The sequence below is a fragment of the Haliotis cracherodii genome, unplaced genomic scaffold (assembly GCF_022045235.1).
Source record: "Haliotis cracherodii isolate W230 unplaced genomic scaffold, xgHalCrac1.p SCAF_3, whole genome shotgun sequence".
NCBI classification, from domain to species: Eukaryota; Metazoa; Mollusca; class Gastropoda; order Lepetellida; family Haliotidae; genus Haliotis; species Haliotis cracherodii.
This window is the reverse complement of record NW_027266286.1, coordinates 69712207-69737101: the sequence shown is the minus strand read 5'-3', so window position 1 is coordinate 69737101 and position 24895 is coordinate 69712207. Positions and strand designations below refer to the sequence as shown.

At 37.8% G+C, this 24895-nt stretch overlaps 1 protein-coding gene across 1 annotated transcript in view; it reads right to left on the bottom strand.

The window, feature by feature from the left end:
* Window positions 1-14107: 14107 nt before the first annotated feature.
* LOC139473593 (uncharacterized) overlaps window positions 14108-24895 on the bottom strand; it is a 37164-nt gene continuing 26376 nt past the window's right edge. Inside the window, exons 18-28 of the mRNA XM_071256254.1 lie at window positions 21609-21718; window positions 20568-20661; window positions 19953-20085; window positions 19411-19480; window positions 18965-19031; window positions 18246-18327; window positions 16615-16745; window positions 15875-15907; window positions 15294-15353; window positions 14306-14367; window positions 14108-14147 (exon numbers count right to left, since the gene is read on the bottom strand). Of these exons, the coding sequence (XP_071112355.1) occupies window positions 14108-14147; window positions 14306-14367; window positions 15294-15353; window positions 15875-15907; window positions 16615-16745; window positions 18246-18327; window positions 18965-19031; window positions 19411-19480; window positions 19953-20085; window positions 20568-20661; window positions 21609-21718 (882 nt within the window). The remainder of the gene's footprint in view (window positions 14148-14305; window positions 14368-15293; window positions 15354-15874; window positions 15908-16614; window positions 16746-18245; window positions 18328-18964; window positions 19032-19410; window positions 19481-19952; window positions 20086-20567; window positions 20662-21608; window positions 21719-24895) is intronic.

Sequence of the window (24895 nt, the reverse complement as noted above, 5' to 3'; positions counted from 1 at the left end):
TGTATCCATTGTTTTTTACATCCGTGTGAGGGGTTTTGTCCCAATGTTTTGTTTGTTGTTTAACGGCGCACTCAGCAATATTCCAGCTATATGACGGCGGTCAGTAAATAATCGAGTCTGGACCAGACAATCCAGTGATTGACATCGCGAGCATCGACCCACACCATTGGGATCGATGACATGCGCCAACCAAGATAGCGAGCCTGATCACCCATTCCCGTTAGTCGCCTCTAACGACAAGTCACCTTTTACAGCAAAAATGGGTTCTGAAGACCTATTCTACCCCGGATCTTTTGCCCAAAAGAGTATAACTCAAAGCAAAGGGGCGATGTGTAACGTTGACTGTAACATTGATTTAAATGCAATTGTTGATCAACTTAGAAGTCAAAAGGTTATACATGCTAAGCGTTTATTACGAGGTAAAGAACAAGAGGTCACTACCTCTGTTTTTTTGTCATTTGACCTGAAAGTTTTTTCAAGTCATTCTGTGTTCGTCTTTTTGTTCAACCATCTTTTGGGTGTTACACTTGTCCACGGTTTGGCCATGTGGCATCTCAGTGCAATAGAAAAATCAAATATGTACAATATGCTATCCTGGCTTGACTATGGTTGCCAGGTATTTATGGCTAACCGAAAATGGCATCTTTATTCTAAAATGCTGGGACTACTGACCGAGATATGAAAACAGTTTGTCCTGCTAAAATCAATACGATATATCGTCATAGAAAATAACATAAGGCTGTCATAATTACAAGATTTTGTCTTGGACAAGGTGGGTTAAGTACTTATACAGATGTATCAGAATGTGCCTATGGATATTTAATAAAGAAGGGGGCACGGGTGGCCAAGTCGACTAAGGCGCCGCGATTCCATATGCAGAGTTGCGTCCCTTGGGCACCCCAGAAACCTATGATTGTGGGTTCGAATCCCGGTTCCCCCCGATTATGTTTCTAGGTTCGTCAGCACCATACCCGTGCTCGTTGGTTTCACCGAAGTGGTAAACGTCTGAGACCTGCATCACTTGGGGCTTTCCTCCCACGTAAGCTGACACGCCGTGATAAAGCTGGAATACTGTTAAAAGCGGCGTTAAACCCAACTCACTCACTCACTCACTAATGAAGAATAGGGGAAAATAAAACTATAACAGAGAAATATGCTTCAGATGTTTTTGCCTATACAGATTTATAACAGAATCTGTCCACCCTGATGTTCTTCAGTAAGGGGTTTTAAATAAGACAAATAGCCAAAACCCTGATGACACATTAATCCTGATTCTAGCCCACAAACGAAAAACAATCACAGAAGAAAACGGACATCACCAGTGTGAGAAATTTGATTTTTACATCAAAACCGTTAATCGATCATTGGAGGAGAAGAATACAGAAGTTATAAATGGCAGCAGAGACATAGAAAGACTGCACCACACTAACCTAAACTACACAGCGATATCAGGATCTTAGTACAGCGAAACACCGTTGTGTCGAAATTGAAGGGACCCATGTAAATACTTTGAGTTACCCGAGGTTCGTCATGACCGAAAATGATACATAAAGAAGGAATACGCAGAACCATGTTTTTACTTCGAGAAAACCGTAAGTTCGACACATCAAAGTTAGACACAGCATATCAAATGAAGGATAAAGACTCACAGATCAGCCTCCTTAAAACGAGCATTCACGCAATCTCATTGACAAGGTAATGAAAACGGCAGTACGCAACCTGGAACACAAGGGACATATAAGGGACAAAACCCTTTCCATATTCAAAAGAAATCTCGGTAAAAACTTAGCCGACCAGGGGTCAGCAACCCATGCTTGCTGTAAAAGATGACTATGCTTGTTGCAAGAGGGTATGCCGTCCATTCCACACAAATGGCCGAAAGCCAGTCCCCTAAACGTGGTACGTTCGAGCCCGAGGTTCACTGATTGCTTGGTGATGTAATGCCTGACACTGGGAATATAGGAGCTGATGTGCCAGAGAGCTATTTGCACACAGTTGTCGGTGCACTGGAGACGTTAGTGGACATCATAGGCCGTACCTGAAACCTTCCCTTAATTTTTGTTAAATCTTCTAAAATTTAACATTACCTTGTCCGAGAAAATGAAATATGATGATAAAAAAACAAAGCAGATGACAATAAAACCGATCGCCCAAACGCATCACGGCAACGGCCATGGTAACCCGATGCACGTGAGTTCCGTGCAAATTGAAATGCACATGCGTTCCCCCATTTCTTGCTCTATAAAAATCTACCCAGATCGGATAACATTCATTCGTTATTGAATTGCTATCACATGCCAAAATGGACAAGAAATCAATGACACAAAGCCCTTGTACGATTGCACCCAGCGTTACTTTGCAAGGATTGTACAAGGTTTTGACAAACGTTCCCCCACTGATTCCACTATTGCTAATCTAGGACTTTGGAGCATGGTTGGCTATATAGATAAATGTAGACTTCAGCTGCTGGGGCGTCTCTGCAACAACTCATGTGTCTGAATTTGTAAAACTGTTTTCTGCGCATCAACTTCCCTCTATTTCGTTCATAACAATACTTTACACACTTTATGTGGAGTGTTGCTTCCAACAGCCAACAAATATAGCCTACTTCATCATGTATTTCACTACGTTCGCACAGGGGAATTCCCCGCGAAGACTAAGTGGAGAAAGATTGTGTTAAATGAAATATCTACTCACGAGGAAGAAGTATGGAAATATAAACTATCATGTAGAGCTGACCTATCCCGATATTCTATAATTCACACAACACATACTCCTCATGTGTTATACAGCATTGTAATGAAGAAATGCAGTATGTAATAAGGATTGAATCCAGAAGCAAAATATCAAAAGAATGCACAAAATTGAATACTTTTGCTCATGATTTTTATCACCACGTCATCTTAAACTGTGAATGTCTACTTTCAGAGAGAGATTTATTCTTTTCAACTCTAATTGATAATCTTGATGTTGAAATGTATGTAAAAATAGAGATGATGGAAGACCATGATATGTTAGCATTCTTTCGTGGTGCAGACAACAATAACATTGATGAAATAACGTGGCATTTCACAATTATTGAATTTTCAAAGTATTTATATCAAATTAAACAGATCCTAAACAACGTGTGGTAACCTTACCAATATTTCTCACTGTTTATAGCCTGTAAATATGCGGGACATTGATATGTATATGTGTGTGTTATTTGATTATTTAATTACATAATCTTGATGTTTTGAGAATCTTCGGATTTATCTGGAGGAAATAAAGACATTCATTCATTCATTCATTCATTCATTCATTCATTCATTCATTCTCCAGACATGATTCAGGCAATAGCTTCAGTAACTAATAGTTGATGTTAGCATCACCTGCTGGAGTATTATGAGCTTGCTCAAGCATAGTATGTAGCTCATGGAATGAAAATACTTTATGGTAATCTTCACCGTTATTTGAAGCAAAATTAACATTTTTTCTTTTCCTGTTGTTTCTGATAGCTCTGAAACTCAGGAACAACATTTGATGATGAAGAATCCTTCAAAATGTTGTACAGAAGAATTTGAACCTTTGCCATATACTGAAGTTACTTGAATGAAAGTTTGCATGCTTATCTTAGAGATACTTGTCAAGATTGAGTTCGAAAATTGGTCGCGTCATTTATGTTTTTTAGAGACATTTGGTCCTTGCTCCGTACATTTCAACTTGGTGCATACTGTGTGAAAGGGGGGACAAGTTTTCTCAGAAACTTCTGCAGTTACTAGTACTTAAATATAATTTTGCATGCTTATCTAAGAGATACTTGTCAAGATAAATGAAAAATTTGTTCCCGTCTTTTATTTTTTCAGCGTTAAAGCCTTTGATCGATGTCATTTTACTTGGTGCAAAGTGTCTGCGATGGGGACACGTTTTCTCAGAACCTACTACAGTTAGCTCATCAAAGAGATACTTATCACAACTGAGTTATTTTTCTCCAGAGATGGGACCTTTTGTATATATTTATGTCACATTAATCATATTTTCTGATGATATGAAGCGGCCCTAATGCCTATCTCTTCTTAAGGCTTTATATGACTCTTTTTAATATTTCATATCCACAACTATATGGTTTACGAATACGAGGATTTTCAAGGACCGAAAACAACTGGATAGAAACTGGCACAACATCTGTAATTGTCAGGTTTTAATTTTTCACCACTGAATATTTCATACACCGAGCAACTGACCTTTGTAAGATGAAGAAGGGGGAGGGGGTGGGTCATCATCCGGTTTTTAGGGAAGTAACCTCTCCTTTTGGTCATCAGTCATAGATAGACCATTCAAGTCCATTGTAAATGTTTGAATCTGTGAGTGAGAGATCAAGGGCAGAATAAGTTGCAGCGGCAAGATAGACGCTTGAATTGTCACTTAATACACTTAGATATTATCAGAAACAAAGTCTGAAAATTGACTTTCCTCTTATGTCTTGTACTTGAACTTCCCCGGGGAGGCTTATGCCGTGTTAAATCGCCCATGATGATGCAGGGAGCTGATCATACAGATTCAGTAGATCAGACTGTCGAAGGGGATATGAAGGTGGGATATACAAAGAACCCAAATTGCAATTGAATGCAATGTACAATGTAAGGCGGGTAGCGACTAATACTACTACTTCTACTACTAAAACTCTTGCAACAGCAGGTTTTCTGTTTGCTGGTCAGGACCAGTCACTTCCCACTCGAAACCGTCAATGAGTGATTTTGCATCAAAATGTAACTATGAAATGTAGATTATGCAATGAATTTAATGAGCCTGTCCAGCACATTGTCAGTGGATGCTTGTGGTTTTGACACAGAGATCACTAAGGTGATCATCATTTGGCATATTACCCACTGAACACAGTACGCCGAAGTGATGACATGGCATTCCATCACTGACACAAGCTAATCGCGTGAGCCAACTTTTGTCTTGTTTGTGATAATAAAAAACACGCTCCTGGTCACCGGTAGGACCCGCCACTAAGATGATTTGCATAAACAAGTAATTAAGAGTTTGTTTGTTGCACTCTTCCAAAGCCACCCTACGTCTGAGCTACTATCACAATACACAAAGATAATCAGGTTACACAGACCACTAAAGTACTGTCGGAAATGCTATAAAAATGCTTTTTGCCCGTTGAAAAAGGATATAAGTTTTCACGGACTGTTGCTATTGAAATATCTAGTAACTACCGATTGACCTACCAGTGGTTTGAAGTATTTCAGTCACAAGGAGTCCTATCGACAAGTTTACCTAAGGAAAGTTTGAACGAAAACAGTAAGTTCACATTTATTCTAAGTCCAAAAACGGACTATAGAAATATGCGCACTTGACTCCGTTTTAATCATAATACATTGTTATGTATCTGTTCATAAACATATATTCCACACCAAAAAATCATATGGAGAAAATTCAAGATGTGCATCTTCTGAAATAACAAAATGAGACTGCGTTTATATTGTCAACACTGCCCTCATGAGGCATGTTACATTACACTTGCGTAGCCATAACCATGGTACACGACATGGAGTCTGAACTAGGAAATGTATACAAGTTCTTTATACTTCAGAGAGATATTGGGAAAACATTTATTAGTTTAGATAGGGTGAATTAACAAACTGCCCAAACTATTGGGTTTTCAATTCATACCATCAAGTCTATGATAGATACAACAAAAAAGGTATAGGGGTAGTCTCAAAAACATAACCGGAACGGAGAATGATATTAGACAGTTTTGATACAGGGTGATTAGGCGTATAGTGTACAAGTTTTATGAGCAGAAAGTAGCCACGACTTGTAGTACAATTCGGGAGGAAATTAAAGACACGATTAACTATTGATCTCCACGTGATGGGATTTCGATACACTGTGCGTGGCGATGACCGAGCACATTTTAGGGAAAGTATTCCACCCTGTCATATCTCAAGGGCTTCAAGATAATTTACCTTGACGTCTACATGTGACTGCATGTGGCTACTGTCAGATGGACTAAAAGATGGCTAGTTTTCGAGGCGAAAACGAAAACTGGTGAGTATCATAAGGGAATGAATGGTGATGTGTTCAGAGAGGTCATTTGGAGGTGGGGACATACTCAGTGTCATTGTCATGGATAACGCCAATTAATATAACGTCCGGGAATCAGATACCGTCGCGCCAACCATGAGTAGTCTGAAGGCGACAATACAGGAATATCTGACATTGTCGATTTCAGACCATCTGAAACGAAACTTCAGCTCATGGAAAAAATTCGGCTGAATAAGAAACCAGTAAAGTACAAGACATATGTGCTGGCGGCACAACACGGTCCCGTTCACTTGTCTCACGTAAGCCAGTCAGACATTGTGAGCTCAACCCTTTTGAGCATATCTGGGCTAACTGTGAAGCTATTACTATGGTTAGAAGACTATATTAGTCAGAGGAGACAAAAGGTTTTTGTAAATGGCAACTTTTCATCTTTGAAATTCACCAGAGCCAGTGTCCCCTAGGGCTCGGTATTAGGTCTCTTTTTGTTTTTAGTCTACATCAACGATCTCGCTGATAATCTAGTGAATTCTACTCGCCTTTTTGCAGACGATACTTCCATTGGTACATCATCTCTTCACTTACAAATGATAGAACACAGATTAAACAGTGATCTAAAGCTTCTCAATACCTGGGCCAATAGATGGCTAGTTAAGTTTAACCCGGACAAAACAACATTCATTCTGTTCACTCATTGTTAAAACCGCACTGCAGATATCATTTATAACAATACCGCACTTAGCGCATCTATCTCGCACAAACATCTGGGCGTTACTCTCTCTCATGATATGAAGTGGACAACTCACGTTGATAACATTTGCCGCTCAGCTTCCAAAATGAATTGTTCGTTAAGAACAGTTAAATATCTACTTGACAGACAAACCCTGTCCAAAATCTATCTTGTTTTCATACGGCCTATATTAGAATATGCTTCAGAGGTATGGGATAACTGCAGTCAAGAAAATTCCGAAAAACTTGAAATGATTCAACTCGAAGCCGCTCGCATAGTAACAGGTCTCTCTAAATTCTCTTCAAGATCGAGTTTATATTTTGAGACGGGATCACTATCTTATAGAAGGAAAAAATTATTTTTTTTGTACATTCTACAGTATTGTGAATAACCTATGTCCATCGTATTTACATGACACGTTACCACCCAAAGTATCAACTATTAGTAGATATGAGTTACGAAATCAGAACAAACTGAATTTGCAGCATGCACGAACAGTTACATACCAACAATCCTTTATACCTTCTTCAATCAAACTATGGAATGAGTTACTCCCTGAATACAGATGTGCAACATCATTATCAAATTTTAAACATATGATTAAAACAACCATTGCAGCTCCACCCCCATACTTCTCAATCGGCAACCGAAACGCTAATATTTTACATACACGCCTAAGGCATTCTTGCAGTTCCCTAAATGCAGACCTCTGTAAAGGAAATTTATCTGATACTTTGTCCTGCTCTTGTGGAAACCCATGTGAAAACAACATACACTTTTTTCTTGAATGTCCCAATTACACTATTCCCAGAAATATCATGTTCGTTAACATTATAAAAGCTGGAACTACATGTACAATACAAAATATTCTCTACGGTGATGTATCCCTAGCTGAAGGTCACAATAACCTCATCTTCAACAGCGTTCAAAAATATATACTGTCGACATATAGATTCGAGTAACCCTTTTATACAAGGGTATATGTGTAGGTATGTACATGTAGTGTGTGTATGTGTGCATATATGTACATGTACATAAGTGTATGTATGATTGAGTAATTATATATGTAGTCTTGCATGTATTTTGGATTAATGTGTATATACAAGTAAATTGTGTTCATAGGCAGTTCTTACGTATGTCTATGTTATTCTTGCAAACATTATGTTTATGTTCTTGTGTAAATATATTTCTCTTTGTTACCATATATGTAATATGTGCATATGTATATGCGTATGTGTATTTTTGTATGAGTATGTATGATTGTGTGTATATATGATTATGTGTATATGTATGCATTTCTGTATACGTATGTATATGTATATGTATGTGTGTATGTATATGTGTATATATATATATATATATATATATATATATATATATATATATATATATATATATATATATATACAGATTTGAATACACTTTCCTTATATCATTTTGCAACTCTGAGTTTCACGCACCCATGGTATTGCGTACGATCATCAGGCATAATGAAACATGGTTTTTAGTTTGACCCTTTCTTTTTTGCTCGGCTTGGGGGTTTACCATGGCGACAGGTGGAAATGAGCTCGCTTCTTTTGTTTAGCTTGTTAGCTGTTAGCATGAGAATCTCGAGCTTCTCTTCCATGCATAGGTTGCAGATCCCTGAGTCTCTTTTGTTGGTGTTTGATTTCTTGATTATGTCCCATTTAATTTTGTAATTGGTTTTGTTTCTTTTTAACTTCCAGATGTGTTTGGAGAGTTCTGTCTCTTTTTCATATTTTTCAATCCTGAATGATTTTGTGTGGTTGTTATACCTTGTCTTGAAGGGGCCGCTTGCTAACCCAATGTAGGTTACATCATTGGTATCTGTTGTAACCGTGGCCTTATAGACTACGTCACGAGTGAGGCATTTACCGTTCATTGGGCAATTGGCTTTTTGTCTACAGTTACAGTCTTTTGATTTGGTTGATTGGTTGGCTGACTTCATCACCTTGCTGTTATGTGCCTTGATTATTTGTTGGATGTTTTTCATGCAACTGTAGCTGACTTTAACTGATGATCTGTTGAATATTTTATTGAGTTTGCTGTCCTTTGGAAAATGTTTGTTGATAAGTTTCAGGAAGTGTTTGCCTACATTTGTCTTCACATTCTTGCTGAAGGGGGGGTTGTACCAAATGATTTTCCGTTTTCTTTGCTTTTTCTGTTTTTGTGTTTGATCTTTATTTGGGTTTAGTTCGCACTTCGTGTTGTATCCTGCAGCTTCAAGGGCTTTTTCGTAGTATGGTATTGACAGATTGAAAACTTCTTGATCAACCAAATCAAAAGACTGTAACTGTAGACAAAAAGCCAATTGCCCAATGAACGGTAAATGCCTCACTCGTGACGTAGTCTATAAGGCCACGGTTACAACAGATACCAATGATGTAACCTACATTGGGTTAGCAAGCGGCCCCTTCAAGACAAGGTATAACAACCACACAAAATCATTCAGGATTGAAAAATATGAAAAAGAGACAGAACTCTCCAAACACATCTGGAAGTTAAAAAGAAACAAAACCAATTACAAAATTAAATGGGACATAATCAAGAAATCAAACACCAACAAAAGAGACTCAGGGATCTGCAACCTATGCATGGAAGAGAAGCTCGAGATTCTCATGCTAACAGCTAACAAGCTAAACAAAAGAAGCGAGCTCATTTCCACCTGTCGCCATGGTAAACCCCCAAGCCGAGCAAAAAAGAAAGGGTCAAACTAAAAACCATGTTTCATTATGCCTGATGATCGTACGCAATACCATGGGTGCGTGAAACTCAGAGTTGCAAAATGATATAAGGAAAGTGTATTCAAATCTGTATGTATGCTCTACTTTGTATTGAGCACTCTCTTCTGCAATTGGATCATACTTGTGTATATATATATATATATATATATATATATATATATATATATATATATATATATATATATGTATAATCAATGTCTGTACATATAGAGTAGGGAAAGGGCCACCTAAGTTGGATAACTGTTGCCCAATCCCGTTGACCATATATGTCAATAAAATATGTTTAAAACAAAACTGTGAAGGGTTCGTGGCAAGCCATAACTCAACATTGAAACCCACACATGTCAAAGGGAGGATCAACGCAGTCTTTGCAAGATATCAGCCTTGTTGAACCAGATATCAGACAGACAGGCAGACAAACAGACAGTTTATTCAGTAATTTAGGCATCAGGGCCCATGATACAATGCAGATTGGATATTAACATTTGTCACTTGATGTACATAATTTTAAATCAAGTTACACATTCCGCTTTATAAAGACATGTTTTAAAAATATGGAAACAGCATGGATCATACCAGGATTTTCAGAGTTTCAGCAGATTTATCATTTAAAATACATTGCAACATTGTGAGAAATTTATACCTTAAATGGGAATACGTTTCACACATAAGTAAGACATGGTATTTATCTTCTAATTCTCCGAGTGAACAGTTTGTACAAATAGAGTTCACAATATCACCGTTTTTGGAGCTGCGACATATATTTACATTACATTTGTGCAATGAAATAATAACAAATAATAGATTTCTCACATCTGAAACCCAATTATTTTTACCATTATCCTCAAGTACCTTTAACATTTTGTAACACTGATATGGGTATCTATCAGGCATCATTCTAAGTAACTTAATCCAATACTACGGCCTGTTTCACCAAGGATTGCCTTGTTTGTGGCAAACTTACCAACACATAGAACACATTTGAAATATGAAGTGTGAACTTTTTCAATTGCAGCGTTATTCTTTGCACCCCATATTTCAGAACCATACAAACGTATAGGCATAATGTTGCCTTAAAAATGGTACATTCTGTGAAAAAAACACAACTATTTTTCCTGAATAAATCATAAAGCGGCATAATGGCTTTCGACGCCTGAACAGCTAATTGCTTACATGCCATAGACCATGACAATCTACAGGAAAACATAACACTTATATTTATAGCAAGTGACTACACCCAAGGCAGACGAACCAAGCACTTTTCATGTTTTGCAACAATACCACCTTTTCTAAAAACTACAACATTAGTTTTATTCAGATTTACTTCAAGACTCATTAAACTGTTTTTGCAAGCCATTTACAGAATAGGAAAATTACGACATCCTCAGCAAAGAGAAGGAGCATAATGTCCATTATTTCTTGGGTTACAAATATCCCATGTTGGCAACTATTTTGCAATTCTATGGCAAGTTCATTTATGAAAAATATAAACAACAACGGACTTAAAAGACAACCTTGTCGTACACCGGAGGATGTTGTAAATCAGCAGTCCGTACGTTCATTATTGACCTTAATACATGCGCTGACTGATGCATGCATGTTTTTAAAAAGTGCAGACATTTTACTATGACATCCCTTAGTAATAAGTAAATACATCAATGTTTTTCCTATTAACAAAGTCAAAAGCTTTTTGAAAGTCAATAAATACACAATAAAAGAGACCTCTGGTTTTACAGAGATATTTAGATGAAAGAGCTTGTAAAACAAACAAATTATCAACAGTAGAATAGTTTGGTCGGAACCCTGCGTGAGACTCGGTCAGTAAAGCATTTACTGCCATCCATATTCTCAAATGTTTTTCTATGATTGACTTTAAGATGTTTCCCATAACATTTAATAGTGAAATGCCTCTATAATTAGTTGGTTCAAACTGACCAAGATTTATACAATGAAATAACCATACTTATATTCCAAGATTCTGGGAAAACACCCATGTCTAAAATCTTATTACAATTTCAAAGAGATCCGATGGTAGTTAAACAAACACCAAGAAGTGTTAGTTAGTGTTCCAGTGGCTATAAACTCTTTGAAATACATACTGCTAACCCTCCAGACAACCTAACCCGACTGGAAAACCGCTTTAGGCTACAAACCAAGGTACCAAAGTTACAGAATAGTTTGTTTAAAACGGTCTTAGGATCAATACACATGATTTCTATAAAACAGAATATATGTAAATTTTCACAAAATGAAATGAAGTCAGCTGATTCGTCTTTGGACATAAGTCCATAAATGTTCCATCTACACACATTAATAACAGTGCTTACATTATACTGTATATTATTATTAGTAGTAGTAGTTGTAGTATTATTCACAATATTCTAGTAGTAGTAGTAGTAGTAGTAGTAGTAATAGTAATAGTAATAGTAATAGTAGTAGTAATAGTAGTAGTAGTAGTATTAGTAGTAGTAGTAGTAGTAGTCTATAACAATAACAATATTCCTGTTATAAGTGTTTGGAGAACTGACACCGTGTGCTGTATTTGACAAACGAATTACATCGTCTATTCCGGTGTGCGGACTCACTGGTAGAGGATTGCCATCTGTAGCGATGAAGCTGCCGACACTGATGGTGTTGTTTACACTTACACTATTAGAAAGTAAGGCATTGGGGCATCTGTCACATCTCTACTTGGATATATGTTGATAAGACGTACTGTCCCTCGGTTCAGATGTTCCAGCTGATTAGAACTCCTGTTCCGACGTTTCCAAACCTGCTGTATATCTGAAGCCTCCCCATCCCACGTATACACAGTGCCGTCAATTATCAGTTTGTCATAGCTCAGATTAGATATCTTGTTTTTCTCGCGTGCCTTCATCATCAAGGGAGCCAATCGAGAATGTGTCTTTCTCACTCAGCGAAGTCTTAATTGACCCAAAAGGTTTTTTTTACCTTTCAGATATTTCCGAGCAGCATCAAGAACCTGGCATTTATCTTTGCAATTTCACAATAACTGGTCTCTGTCCGCACTTAGAGCGTAATCTGTGGGATCTGTCTATACTCACTGGTGGTTCATCGTGTTCGAAGTGAAGTGAAGTACGCATAAAATCTCGCACAAAACGTTACTGTCAGCCCATGTCGGGTGACATTTGCACCTGTGAGAATGCACGGGCCGGTGTGAGGTCATCACCTCGGGACAGGTGTGCGGTAATACCTCATGCTATAGGCCGTTTCATCCATGCATGACAACACACGAATATTGTATTAGTTTACCATCATTTTACCTGTAAATGAACACTTTATGTGTCAGTGTCAGTTAGGAAAGGCAAGATTAGGTCAATTTGCTTTACTTTGATATATGCTATTTTCATAGCCCTATGACTTGTATTTATTAAATGAAGCCAGAAAAGCAGTGTTCTAGCATTTCCAACAGTACTTTACTACACAGTCCATTACATGAGTACATACATGTACATGATACAATTTAAAAACATACAAGATGGCAGATATATAATGTATACAAAATGTTCTATTTAATTTTTTCAATTTTACTGAAAAGTTATACTATAAATCTGGTCACATAAAGGCCATAAAGTTACAAAATTAATTCACACATTTCAAAGAGATTGGGCCAGATGATAAATATATTAGAATTGAGTACTAATAGACGAAGCCCTGCAGGCAATCAGTTCCAGACTTGACAACACGGAATAACACATCTACACCAAAGTGATCACAGACAGCAGCACCCAATTCATCAACAGCAACTTCTTCACTTGAGGAGACAAGATCTAGGATCTCATGGAATCCCCTCTTAAATCTAAGATGATGAAAGGCTGATGGCATGACGAAGCAGGCTTTAATCGTTTGATGTGGATGGCAGGGTTTGTGATGTTGTTTTTGTGGTTGGCGGCAAGGCACATGGGGCTGGTCCACTGGATCTGGTGACTGGGGCTTTGTTGAACGTGATCTCAAATGGCGGATTTGGAGTCTCTTTTTGTCAGTTAATCTTTGGTGTTCTGTGGTGCGGATATCTATATGTTTCTCCGATGTATGTTTCGTCACATCTGCATTTGATCTTGTGTGTGGGGTTTGGTTGTCCTAGGTTTTCCTGTTCTTAGTTTTCCTATGTTCATGGTTTTCCTGTTCTTGGTTTTCCTGTTCTTAGTTTTCCTGTTCTTGGATACCTATATGATGTCAGTGTGATTTACAGATTGTTTTGCATTATCATATATGCCAGAAAAATATGTTTGTTGTGAAACACAACAGACAGAGATATTCCACCTACATGGCGGTGGTCTGTAATTAATGTAGTCTGAACCAGACATCCAGTGTTTGATATTATGGGCATCGATCCACGACAGTGGGATACGGTGACATGAAATAAACCAATTCACATCCTAACCACACAATCCATTTGGTCGTCTTTTACGACACGCTCAGACTGCTGTGGAGTTATATTCTTACCTTGAAAATAACAAAACTAAAATGTAATCTGATTATGAATTAAACCGATTCACAAAATCCAAATAATATTCAGAAGATGGTAGTTCCAAATGTAGAGCCCAACAAATATTCACTGGTTTGAGGTGGCCTGTCGGTGTTTTTTTGGAGCCCTGAAATATCAATATATCATTTTCAGATTGTTTCTTCCTACAAATATATTATTTTTAGTTTATGTTGATTCTTATGATGTGGTTCAACTAAATAATTTCCTTCAGTAGATGCACAACTTTATTTTGTACAAATTTGTATAGGATAGAAAGAATCGTACGTTTGTTTAGCTTCCTCTGGTGAAAGCGTCGCCAGAATATTCCCAGCAGCATTTTCCGGTGGCTGTAAAAGTATGTCTGCGATTAGTTATCGGGTGACATACAACACTAACATTTAAAGAGGATCTGCTTTTATGTCGCTATTAATTCCTTTTACCTGAACCTGCAACGCTGTAAAGATACGACAGCGAACATGTGATGTATGTTGGAAGAAGGCGCATGAGGTTATGTTGTAACAAAGATTTAGTACAAATGTTCAGTGAAGTACCTGGTCAACAACAGTTTGATTGTTCGATCCATGTTATCGCCCCTCACAGCTAAGATACATGTTGGTTGCTGGGTACCATCACTAACCATGGAAATCCCAAGGGGTGAGAACGACTGGTTGGTTGGTTTGTTGTTTAACGCCGCACTCAGCAATATTCCAGCTATATGACGGCGGTCTGATAATAATCGAGTCTGGAGACAATCCAGTGATTGACATCATGACCATCGATCCACGAAATTGGGATCGACGGCATGCATCAACAATGTCAGCGAGCCTGACCACCCGATCCTGTTAGTCGCCTCTTACGTCAAGCATATTTGTGAGAACGAAGGAAGTGAGATTCTCTTATACCCATACGAGTCTACGGTATACTTTCATTCAGTTCATGTACATTGTATAACCATGTTGTTGAGTTGTTTTTTGTTTTTTTTAAAGCCGCACTTTCATATTCCAGCTATATGACAGCGGCCTGTAAATAATCGAGTCTGGACCAGACAATCAATTGATTAATATCATGAGCATCGTTTCACCCAAATGGAATCGATGACATGCATCAACCAACTCAGCGAGCCTGGCCCCCCATGGATATACAGGACGCGGTTATGGGCAACCAACCCTAAAAAGTGAAGATAAACATTGCATTGACGGTTGCAGCAAACTTGCCGTGGATTGCACACAATTGAATCATGGGGTAAAAAGGAAATCATGAAAAAACGTCATACATATTTAGCGTCGTTCTTTGATTGCAAACTGGAAGAAGGCCAAACAGCATTTTCCCGTGGCTGTAACAATATCATTGCATTAGTTATCAGATAACATACAACACTAACATTTATTGGGGATTTCTTTATATTTCACTGCTGATTAGTTCTTACCTAAATCAGAAACGCTGTCAAAGTTACGAGTGAGTGAGTGAGTTGGGTTTATTGCCGCTTTTATATCGCGGCGTGTCAGGTTTACCACTTCGGTGAAACCAACGAGCACGGGAATGTGCTGACAAACCTAGAAACATAATCGGGGCGAACCGGGATTCTATTTTATTCCGCTGTCAGCAACATTTCGGCTATATGATGGAAGACTATACATTATCGTGTCTAGGTCAGACAAACCAGTGACTGATATTATGAACAACCCCGTCTCGTCGGGGTACTACGACATGCAATCAATAACTTCGCCTCGCTACAACGTTGGTGCACTAACAGGATGAAATGTGCACCGCGTGACGTTAATTAGATTACATGCCTCATTCAAAATATCACCATAACAAGATCATCATCCCCGGATAAAGTTTAATCAGACTTACCAATTCCAACTCGGCTAGAACATAAAAAGATGCCTGAAAAGAAGAAATACACGTTCAATATGTTTTACCCGAACAGGATATCTAAAACTAACTAACTGGATATTATAGATATGTATACATCTTATTCAGAAATAAACAGGACGAATTCAGAAGACAAATGTTCCGTATCACTTCTTGTTTGAATTTGTATAATCCTGGCAGATTTTAAAATACAAAACATATAAACAACATTCTCATCAATTCCAAGTTTTAAAAATGGCATAGAGACAAAAAAAATTATTTGGCTTTTTAAACCACATTTTTGTGCACATGGTCTTGCTTACAAATCGGGAATGAAAGAAGACAAGCAGAAATACTACAATACGAGTAAGTATATAATCCCAACCAGGAAGGCATTGTCACGAATATGACCACGTTTCTTACTACTACCTCCTACGTAGGACTTACTATCCCTTACGTAGAACTTACTATCTCCTACGTGGAACTAAGTATCTCCTACGTAGGACTTAGTATCTAGTACGTAGGACTTACTTTCTCCCACGTAGGACTTAATATCACCTACGTAGGACTTAATATCTCCTACGTAGAAAATACTAAGTCTTGCGTAGGAGATAGTAAGTCCTACGTAGAAGATACTAAGTCCTACATAGGAGATACTTAGACAAAAAAATTCACTGTGGTCCTACTACGCTTCCGTACGATAACAACCTCAAGTAAATGTGTATGAAATGTATACAAACCTGGGCCACGCCAACAACGGAAAATAGGACATCGATAGTTTCTTGAGAATATACTGTAAGCAATGACAAAAGAATCCCAAATACAGTTTCCGTACCAAGCCTCAGTGAACGAAAACCTGACCTGCAATAAGGATATTTTTGTTACTGATATAATGACATGACTGACATACAATACATACTTAATACGATTTCGAGTTGTGTCATATTGTGAAATTCTTTCTATATGTATATAAGTGAATCGTATTTTTTATATACGTGTTTTATGGTAGACAAGTTGAGGACATGTCCAAATTTGACGCATTAGTGGCAAATTGATTTGCTTTTGCATGTCTTTGTGGCGAATGCCATCGATTTAGGGGTGGGGTTGGGGTATGCTCATGATACTAACACCTGGTTTCATCTCTATTTGATGGGTATTCATAAACACATGTTAATGATGTAGTCGGAATCATGCAATCGACTGCTTTTAGCAGATATTTCTTATCAATATGGAGAGGGTCTTGGCGCTTTTAATCAGTATGAGGGGCGGTCAGGTAGCCTAGTGGTTAAAGCGTTCGCTCGTCACGCCGAAGACCCGGGTTCGAATCCCGACATGGGTACAATGTGTGAAGCCCATTTCTGGTGTCCCCCGCCGTGATATTGCTGGAATATTGCTAAAAGCGGCGTAAAACCTCACTCACTCACTCACTTTAATCAGTATGATTGTGAAAAGTGGTTTGTCCCTTTTATCTAGAACTTCAAAACAAATATTTTTTTCAGAATGTAACATTATTAGTATTCTAGTAAGGATTATGCCACTTTCTTTTTCGGAAAATTCTTTCTTACTGCATTAGAACTTTAAACCAGAAGGACCAAAGACATAGTGCATTAGAAAAATGAAAGTCCTTTTTCAATAGTAGAGTTTGTTGGTTTTGCCACATTTAATCAACCAATAAACGAAGGGAACTCATTCATAAGGTAACCTTGTAAAGTGATAAATTGATTCTACTTGGTATCATGACAAACTGCAAAGTATGGACCAGTTAAATCTAGTGTTCAGTGTTATTTTGTTATCCCCAACAAAAGCATTTGTGCTACAATGTCAACGTCACCTACTTAAGAGGGTTTACGCCTTATGTTTAGTTCTTTGTTTAGAAATAACAGTTTTGTGTTTAAACAACTTCTCCAAAACATTCATTCGTATGTTTTTATTACGATCTGCACAGACATGTATCTGTCGGTAGATAATCTTATGTACGATGGCATGTAGTTAGTTCTGTACGAAATGTTACGGAAGAACAATCTTTAGAACAGTCTAGACACGAATGAATATGCCTCAATTTTGTTCGTTTCGTCTACTCTTTGCAATTGCTTTGTTTTTTAAAGTGAATGTAAGGGACCTGTTTCGTAAGCAGTCATATCAAAGCAATTGGGCGTGTCTTGATTCACCTACATGAATAGCAAATTATATCATTACATGTCATTATAATAAAATCATTGTTACTGAGTAGCCGTAAGTCTTGGTAAGGCATACGCACACACACACACACACACACAAACACACACACACACACACACACACACACACACACACACACACACACACACACACACACACACACACACACACACACACACAGAGTGTCAAATGCCGTACCTGTATTTGTTAACGCATTGACATCTTTTGCCTTCTTTGCCTGTTTTGCCCACAATGATACACAGTAGAACCTGTACCTGAAAGAAAGCTCTACCATATTAGTGAACAAACGTATATGGAACAGATATAGATATTGGGTTTCATGAACACTCTAAAATAACCCTTCTAATTATTTACACACGTGACCTGAAAATAAAAGAGACCAGTGCATTCACCTCATCATTTTCGTATTGAGGTGAATGCATAATGATTCAGAGTGACAATGAATGACAAGAGGATAGACTTCAACCTTTCCCTAGTCAACTGTCCCTTAACTGTCGAGCAATACACCTGTATCTACAGCCTCTGGTGTCTACATTTCACGGCTTTTGAGGTAAAACCAATGAGCTTTATATACTCTTGCTCAAAGGGTCTGTGATGAGCTTTACGACATTCAAGGCCTCAGTAAAGATTTCAAAACGTTTTATGGTGGAGATGTGGAGCCTGTTTTCCAAATTTGCAAGTGTTTGTGGCGGATACCACCGGTGGGTGACACGCTCACCTGTTCAACACCTGGTATCATCACTATTTGATTATGATTCAAACACATGCTTATGATATAGTCGATATCGTATAAAGATAGTCGATATCGTTTAAAGATTTGTTATGATATGGAAAAGAGCTTCGTCGCTTTTTTTTATTTAATTCAATCGATTATTATGAAACAATCCTCACCACGGCCACTGCTGGTAGAGGGATGACAAGAAGATATAGAGCATTGTTTGTTGTTGATGGAACACACCTAGAAACATTGAAAAATTGCCTGGAATTACAACAATGTGATGAACATTATGCGGGACATTAATGTACATTGAGATTGTATTTGGTTTTGTTTGTTTACTTGTTGCTTAACGCCGCAACCTGTAAATAATCGAGTCTGGACCAGACACTGTGAGCACTGATCCCCTCTGATTGATCTTGTGAGCACTGATCCACGCCGTCTCAGTGATCGACTGCCCGATCCATACGGCTGCCACTTACATCGCGCATCTGTTCACTGGGCACCTTGTCTAACTCTGAACTCCATGGGGTACATTGAGAGTGAAAGTAACTGGCATATCAGTTGAATTGATCACCCAGTTGAACGCCTGTTCAGGTCAGATTCAGATATTTGTACTTACACGTCGTTGGACCCGTAGCCTGACTTGCCTTTTACTGATAAGTATATACCGATGATTATGGACGGCAGAACTAAAAAGATAGGACTCATGGATAATGTTCCTGATCGATTTAGAAAGATAATACTAATAATGAAATGTGGGGACAGTATATCAGCTGTGTCATACATTATACCGGACACCTGACATGTCAACACCCAACCCAATCCCTCTTGACATATAAATATAACATTGAGATTAAGTTACAGAAATATTTGTATAATATAAGATAAATTGATATCTTATTTGGTTAAAAACATCCGTATGAATCATTAAGCTTTGAAAAGTTATGAAGTAAATATGCTACAAGTTTCAAGTTAATTGTAACCATTGTCAATTAAGGACGACAATGTATGTCCGTTGACATTTCACAGATAACCTATCATTCTGCTGACGTAACGTGAACAAGTTGTGTCTTCATGAACAATGGATAATGTCTTATCATGTTTTTCAATCAATGAGAATCGATGAAAGGCAATAATCGAAAAGTATATATAATACTTTACCCAGTGATGCGATAAGCATACCGATGGCGAATCGTTTTGCCTGTTCTACAGTTGAAAGACTCAACGAAAGTGTCAGAAACGACGTCGTCAGAAAGAAATAGTTGATGCAAACGGCGATGTTAGAACAGATATCCTGGAATTAAGATCTTAGTTTGTACCATGAAATAGATTTACATGAAGAACATAAAATATGTTTTGAATAGAAAGTACGCCTTTATCCAAGTAATATACAAAATAGTTACAAAATATATCGTCCTATATTATTGTATCCTATGCACTTTCATCGTGTCTTAATCATATATCCTGGATACTGAAACAGTGTTGAAGTGTAGTGTGTGGGTGGTCTGTCCAAATGACGATGAAGTAACGATTTTGAATAATGTACATTATATTGCAGTTGAATATTTCTCCATTTGGTCAGCTAGATATTTTCGGAAGTAAAACAGTTTGGTCAGGCAAAGTAAATAATATATTTGTTTATTATTAGAGAAAAAAACCGAATCTGTATGAGAGAACATTTTAACTAAGTTGACGCTTATTGTCCAGAACAAACATTTCCGAATCCCTAATGTACATACGAAAAAGACAGGCGATGTGTATCTTATTCATAAGTACCTTATTTTCTGACGCCGTCCCACCAAACACCAACAGGCCGTACGAAATGGCCACTGAACTGTGCATACTTAACGCAATTAAATGCTCCGTTCGACTGAAACTCAAAAGTTGCATTTATGAAGTTGTTGCTGACATGAACAGAGTAAAATTGTTGTTTGGATTGATCATATTGCAGAATAATAAGTGAGACAGAGATAATGAAACCAATAAATGTTCATATACTTTCTGCAGTATCAACCTTCATTACGAAACAAAGAACAATGATGTATAGAAGTTAAACACTTATAACCAGACGTATGAATGACAGAATGCAGGGACTACGTCTTCCACATGTAATATGCAGCGGGGGACTTGCTCACAATCTGGTAGCAGACTCAACTTCTCTCGGCTCTTGAGGCGATGGGGTAGCCTAGAGGTTAAAGCCTTCGCATGTCACACAGAAGGCCCATGTTAGAGTCCTCATGTGGCTACAATGCGTAAATCCAAATGTCTACCGAGTCGATATTGCTGGAATATTGCTAAAATCGTCGTAAAACCATATTTATACACTCACACGCTCTGTATCTCAGTATGCTAGCACTATAAAATTGGCATTAGTTCGGTCTAGTTCAAGCAGCCACACACATACACGTGCATGCACGTCGCTATTTTTCGAGCAATCATCCCGAATGCGACTCCATTTCACCTCACCTCACCTTGTAAATCAGACATGTGCTTTTGAGATTTGTGTTAAATGGTATTTGGGATTCAGGGGTGAGCTGAGACACCGAGTGTAAAAATAAATGGTATTTGGAATTCAGAATTGTGCTGGTTGGCATCCTTACATGGATCGGTCGGCCAGGGTCTGTGACTTGGTTAATGGTGTGTCATCGTCCCCGGTGTTCACAATATCAATCACTGGATTGTTCCCTGTTCCTTACTTACAGGCCAGTGTCACATAACTAGAATATTGTTGAGTGCGCCGTAAAACAAACAAACAAACAACTCACTCTCTTGGTACTCAAAACAACGTTGGTGCGAATTAATCTATAAATAGCTCACTTTTTTTCCGCCAAGAAATTCATGATCGCCATTACTACCACTGCCAGGAGAAGGATTCCAGCCACGATCTTTATAGCCAGAATCACTATCTCTGGGATCTTCACGGTGTTCTGAAAAGAACAACAGTTAAAACATATGGCTTAAGTCTGTTGATCATGCATACAGAAATGAATCTCAATCGGTAACACAAAACAGGGATTAATAACATGTATTCCTGGGGAAAATAAGTCAAAACATTTCCTTAAAAATGGCGCCCAATCACTCTCTTCAATACCTCGTATAACATAGCATCAGCAGTAATTGCAAATAGAATTTTTAAGTATAATTGTTAGTGAAGATCAGAAAGTTTTGTCCCGGGAAGATATACTGGAAGTTACAAGATTAATATATGACTTGATGGAATATAATAAATATAACAAATACCTGGATTACTTATGCTGATTGACTTTGAAAAAGCTTTTGACTCTGTTGATAGACATTTCATTTTAAATACATTTAAATTTTTCAACTTTGGTCCAAGCATAGTAAAATGGATCACATTTTTAAGCGATATTCAATCAAGTGTATTAGTCAATGGTTTTGCTAGCCTTTTTGTAAGATAACAAGAGGTTGTCGCCAGGGGAATCCAGTGTCGCCTTATACATGCGCAGAGATACTTGCAATAAGAAAAAAACAAAAGTATTAAGGGAATAATGACTGACAGTATTGAACATTTACTAGCACAATTTGCATATGGTACAGCTTTGATGTTAGATGGATCTGAAAAAGGCCTCTTCAATGTGTTAAATACACTAAACTTTTTTGCTCTAGGTTTTCAGGATCAAACGTTAATACTGACAAATCCTCACTGATATGGAAAGGTTCGAAAAAGAGATCACGATATAAGCTCTGTAAAGAGTGGAATCGTGACTGGACTCCTATAACATTTAAATTTTGGGAATTATTTTTTCTATTGATTTGGAAAAACTTATTTACTTAAACTATACAGATATATTTGAAAAAAATGAAAGAGAAATGAGTGTATGGAGAGCAAGATTATTGACTCCAGTAGGTAGAAATACAGTTTTAAAATCACTTTTATTATCAAAATTATATCCTGCGTTATCAGCAATGTTATGTAGTTACTCAAAATGGCTGTTACTGTCATTGAATTCTATCCAAAACATTAACAGATTATGGATGGTAGATGCTAAGTATGTCACTGATGAAATTATTCCTGCTGTAAACAACTACTTTCTTTCGGATGAAACAGGTGAAATATATTCTTATGAATCTTTTATTGATAGATATAGAATAACAACAAATTTCAATCAATAATGCAATTTAACCTATTTAGACATACAATGTTTCACTACTCACAATGTGTAATCAAGGCCGTAAACTCTTTTATGACACACTCTTAGAACCAGCGTTTATAAAATGTCATGGAATGCTTAAATGGGAAAAAACGTTACAGAAAGTATTTACCGATAGTGGGTGGGATGCAATTGCATGGCAACAAGGAGATGGTTGCAGTTTGAGAATATCCACTACATATTACTTTCAAATAAATACTTACATAATATTGGTTACAAAGATTCACCAAGTTGCAACTTCTGTGGTAAATATAGTGAAACTATTGTACATGTATTTTATGATTGTGAATATGCTGCTCAGATGTGGTAGTTTGTTCTCAACTGGTTAACGCCATCTGTGGAATGAAGACTTGATTTCGGAAAGAGAATATTTTATTTTGATTTAAGGGGATGAATAACAACTCTCTGAATGTAGTTATATTACTTATCAAATTTATTGTGTTTAAACAATCACGAAAGGGTTTTCAGCTGAAGTTGAAATATATTCAACGTGAAGTTATTAGAAACTACAATATGACCAAATTAACTGCATTCTCAAATTGCAATTATACAGCTTTCTTTCAATTCTGGTCTTCCATCAACGGACTTTTCAATCCTAGCAACGAATATTAGTATGATATCATATTTTATGATTGTCTATATTTGCAATATGTCTTGAATGTTTGATGTAAAGGGAGTGGATTGAATAATGTATAATTGTTGAAATATTACACTTTGTAACGATTTATTAAAAAAACCAAAATACAGTTAAAACATATGCGAATATAGAGCACTAGTCTGTCTAACAGTCCTAAATATTTACTTCCGCAAAGTCCTTACCGTATTTCTATAGTCATAACTAAAGCAAGTCTGCATTGTCCACAGATACTGAATCTCCCATCTCCCTGGGCCTACTTTTCAACTGAAGTATACTGAACAACTAATGTTCCTGTGACAATGAATAAGATTTAATGCAAAGTTACGTTTTTTACCAAATCTGAAACAATTTCGGTTTGCAACAGATAAAAGACTCCTGTAAGCGTTCAAATGGTTTAATTTGCCATACTGACTTCTGAAAATGCGTGATTTGATAACAAAAACTTGAACATGCCAAAATGTCAATTTACAAATCAATAGCATGTGTGTCCACCTCTGGTTGCGATGCAAGCAACACATCTTCGTGTTGTGGAATGGACTAGGCGTCGCACAAAGTCCTGTGTGATATCTGTCCATATCCATATGCTGGAGCATGTTTCGAAGTTCCTGGAGTGTCTGTGGAACACGTGGTTGACGTCGAAGGCGCCGATCCATCTCATCCCACATGTGCTCGATTGGTGAGAGATCAAGGGAGCGAGCCGGCCAGGGTATGACATTCACGTTGTTTTGTTAAAGAGAATCCTGAACAAGTCGAGCAATATGAGGCCGGGCGTTGTCATGTTGATAGGTAATGCCTGGGCCATGACGACGGAAAAACGTTAAAACAATAGGGCCGATGATCTCGACGCGGTAGCGCTGTCCATTGAGATTTACCTCTACCACTATCAAACGGGTCCTCTGTCTTGCTGTAATTCCACCCCATGCCATAACGCTGCCGCTCCCGAACCGATCTTGTTCCATGACACAATGATTGACGTAACGTTTACATCGACGTCGATACACTCGAATCCGCCCATCGCTGTGGCTGAGGTGAAAACGAGACTGTTTGTCTGCACCACTGTAGACGTGCTTGGCGATGGTTTCCTGTCAAACTGGGACGTCTGGCGGGACTTCTGGCAACAATCCCTGCACATCTGAGGCGGCGACGTACTGTTTGTAAAGATATTCGTCGAAGGCCAGGGATGCTACTTGCAGTCACTGTTGCTGGCTGGAATCGATTTTCGTAGATGTATTGTTCCAATCCAGTTGTCTAATCGATTATTGGTTACGCGTGGCCTGCCACTTCGAGGATGGTCT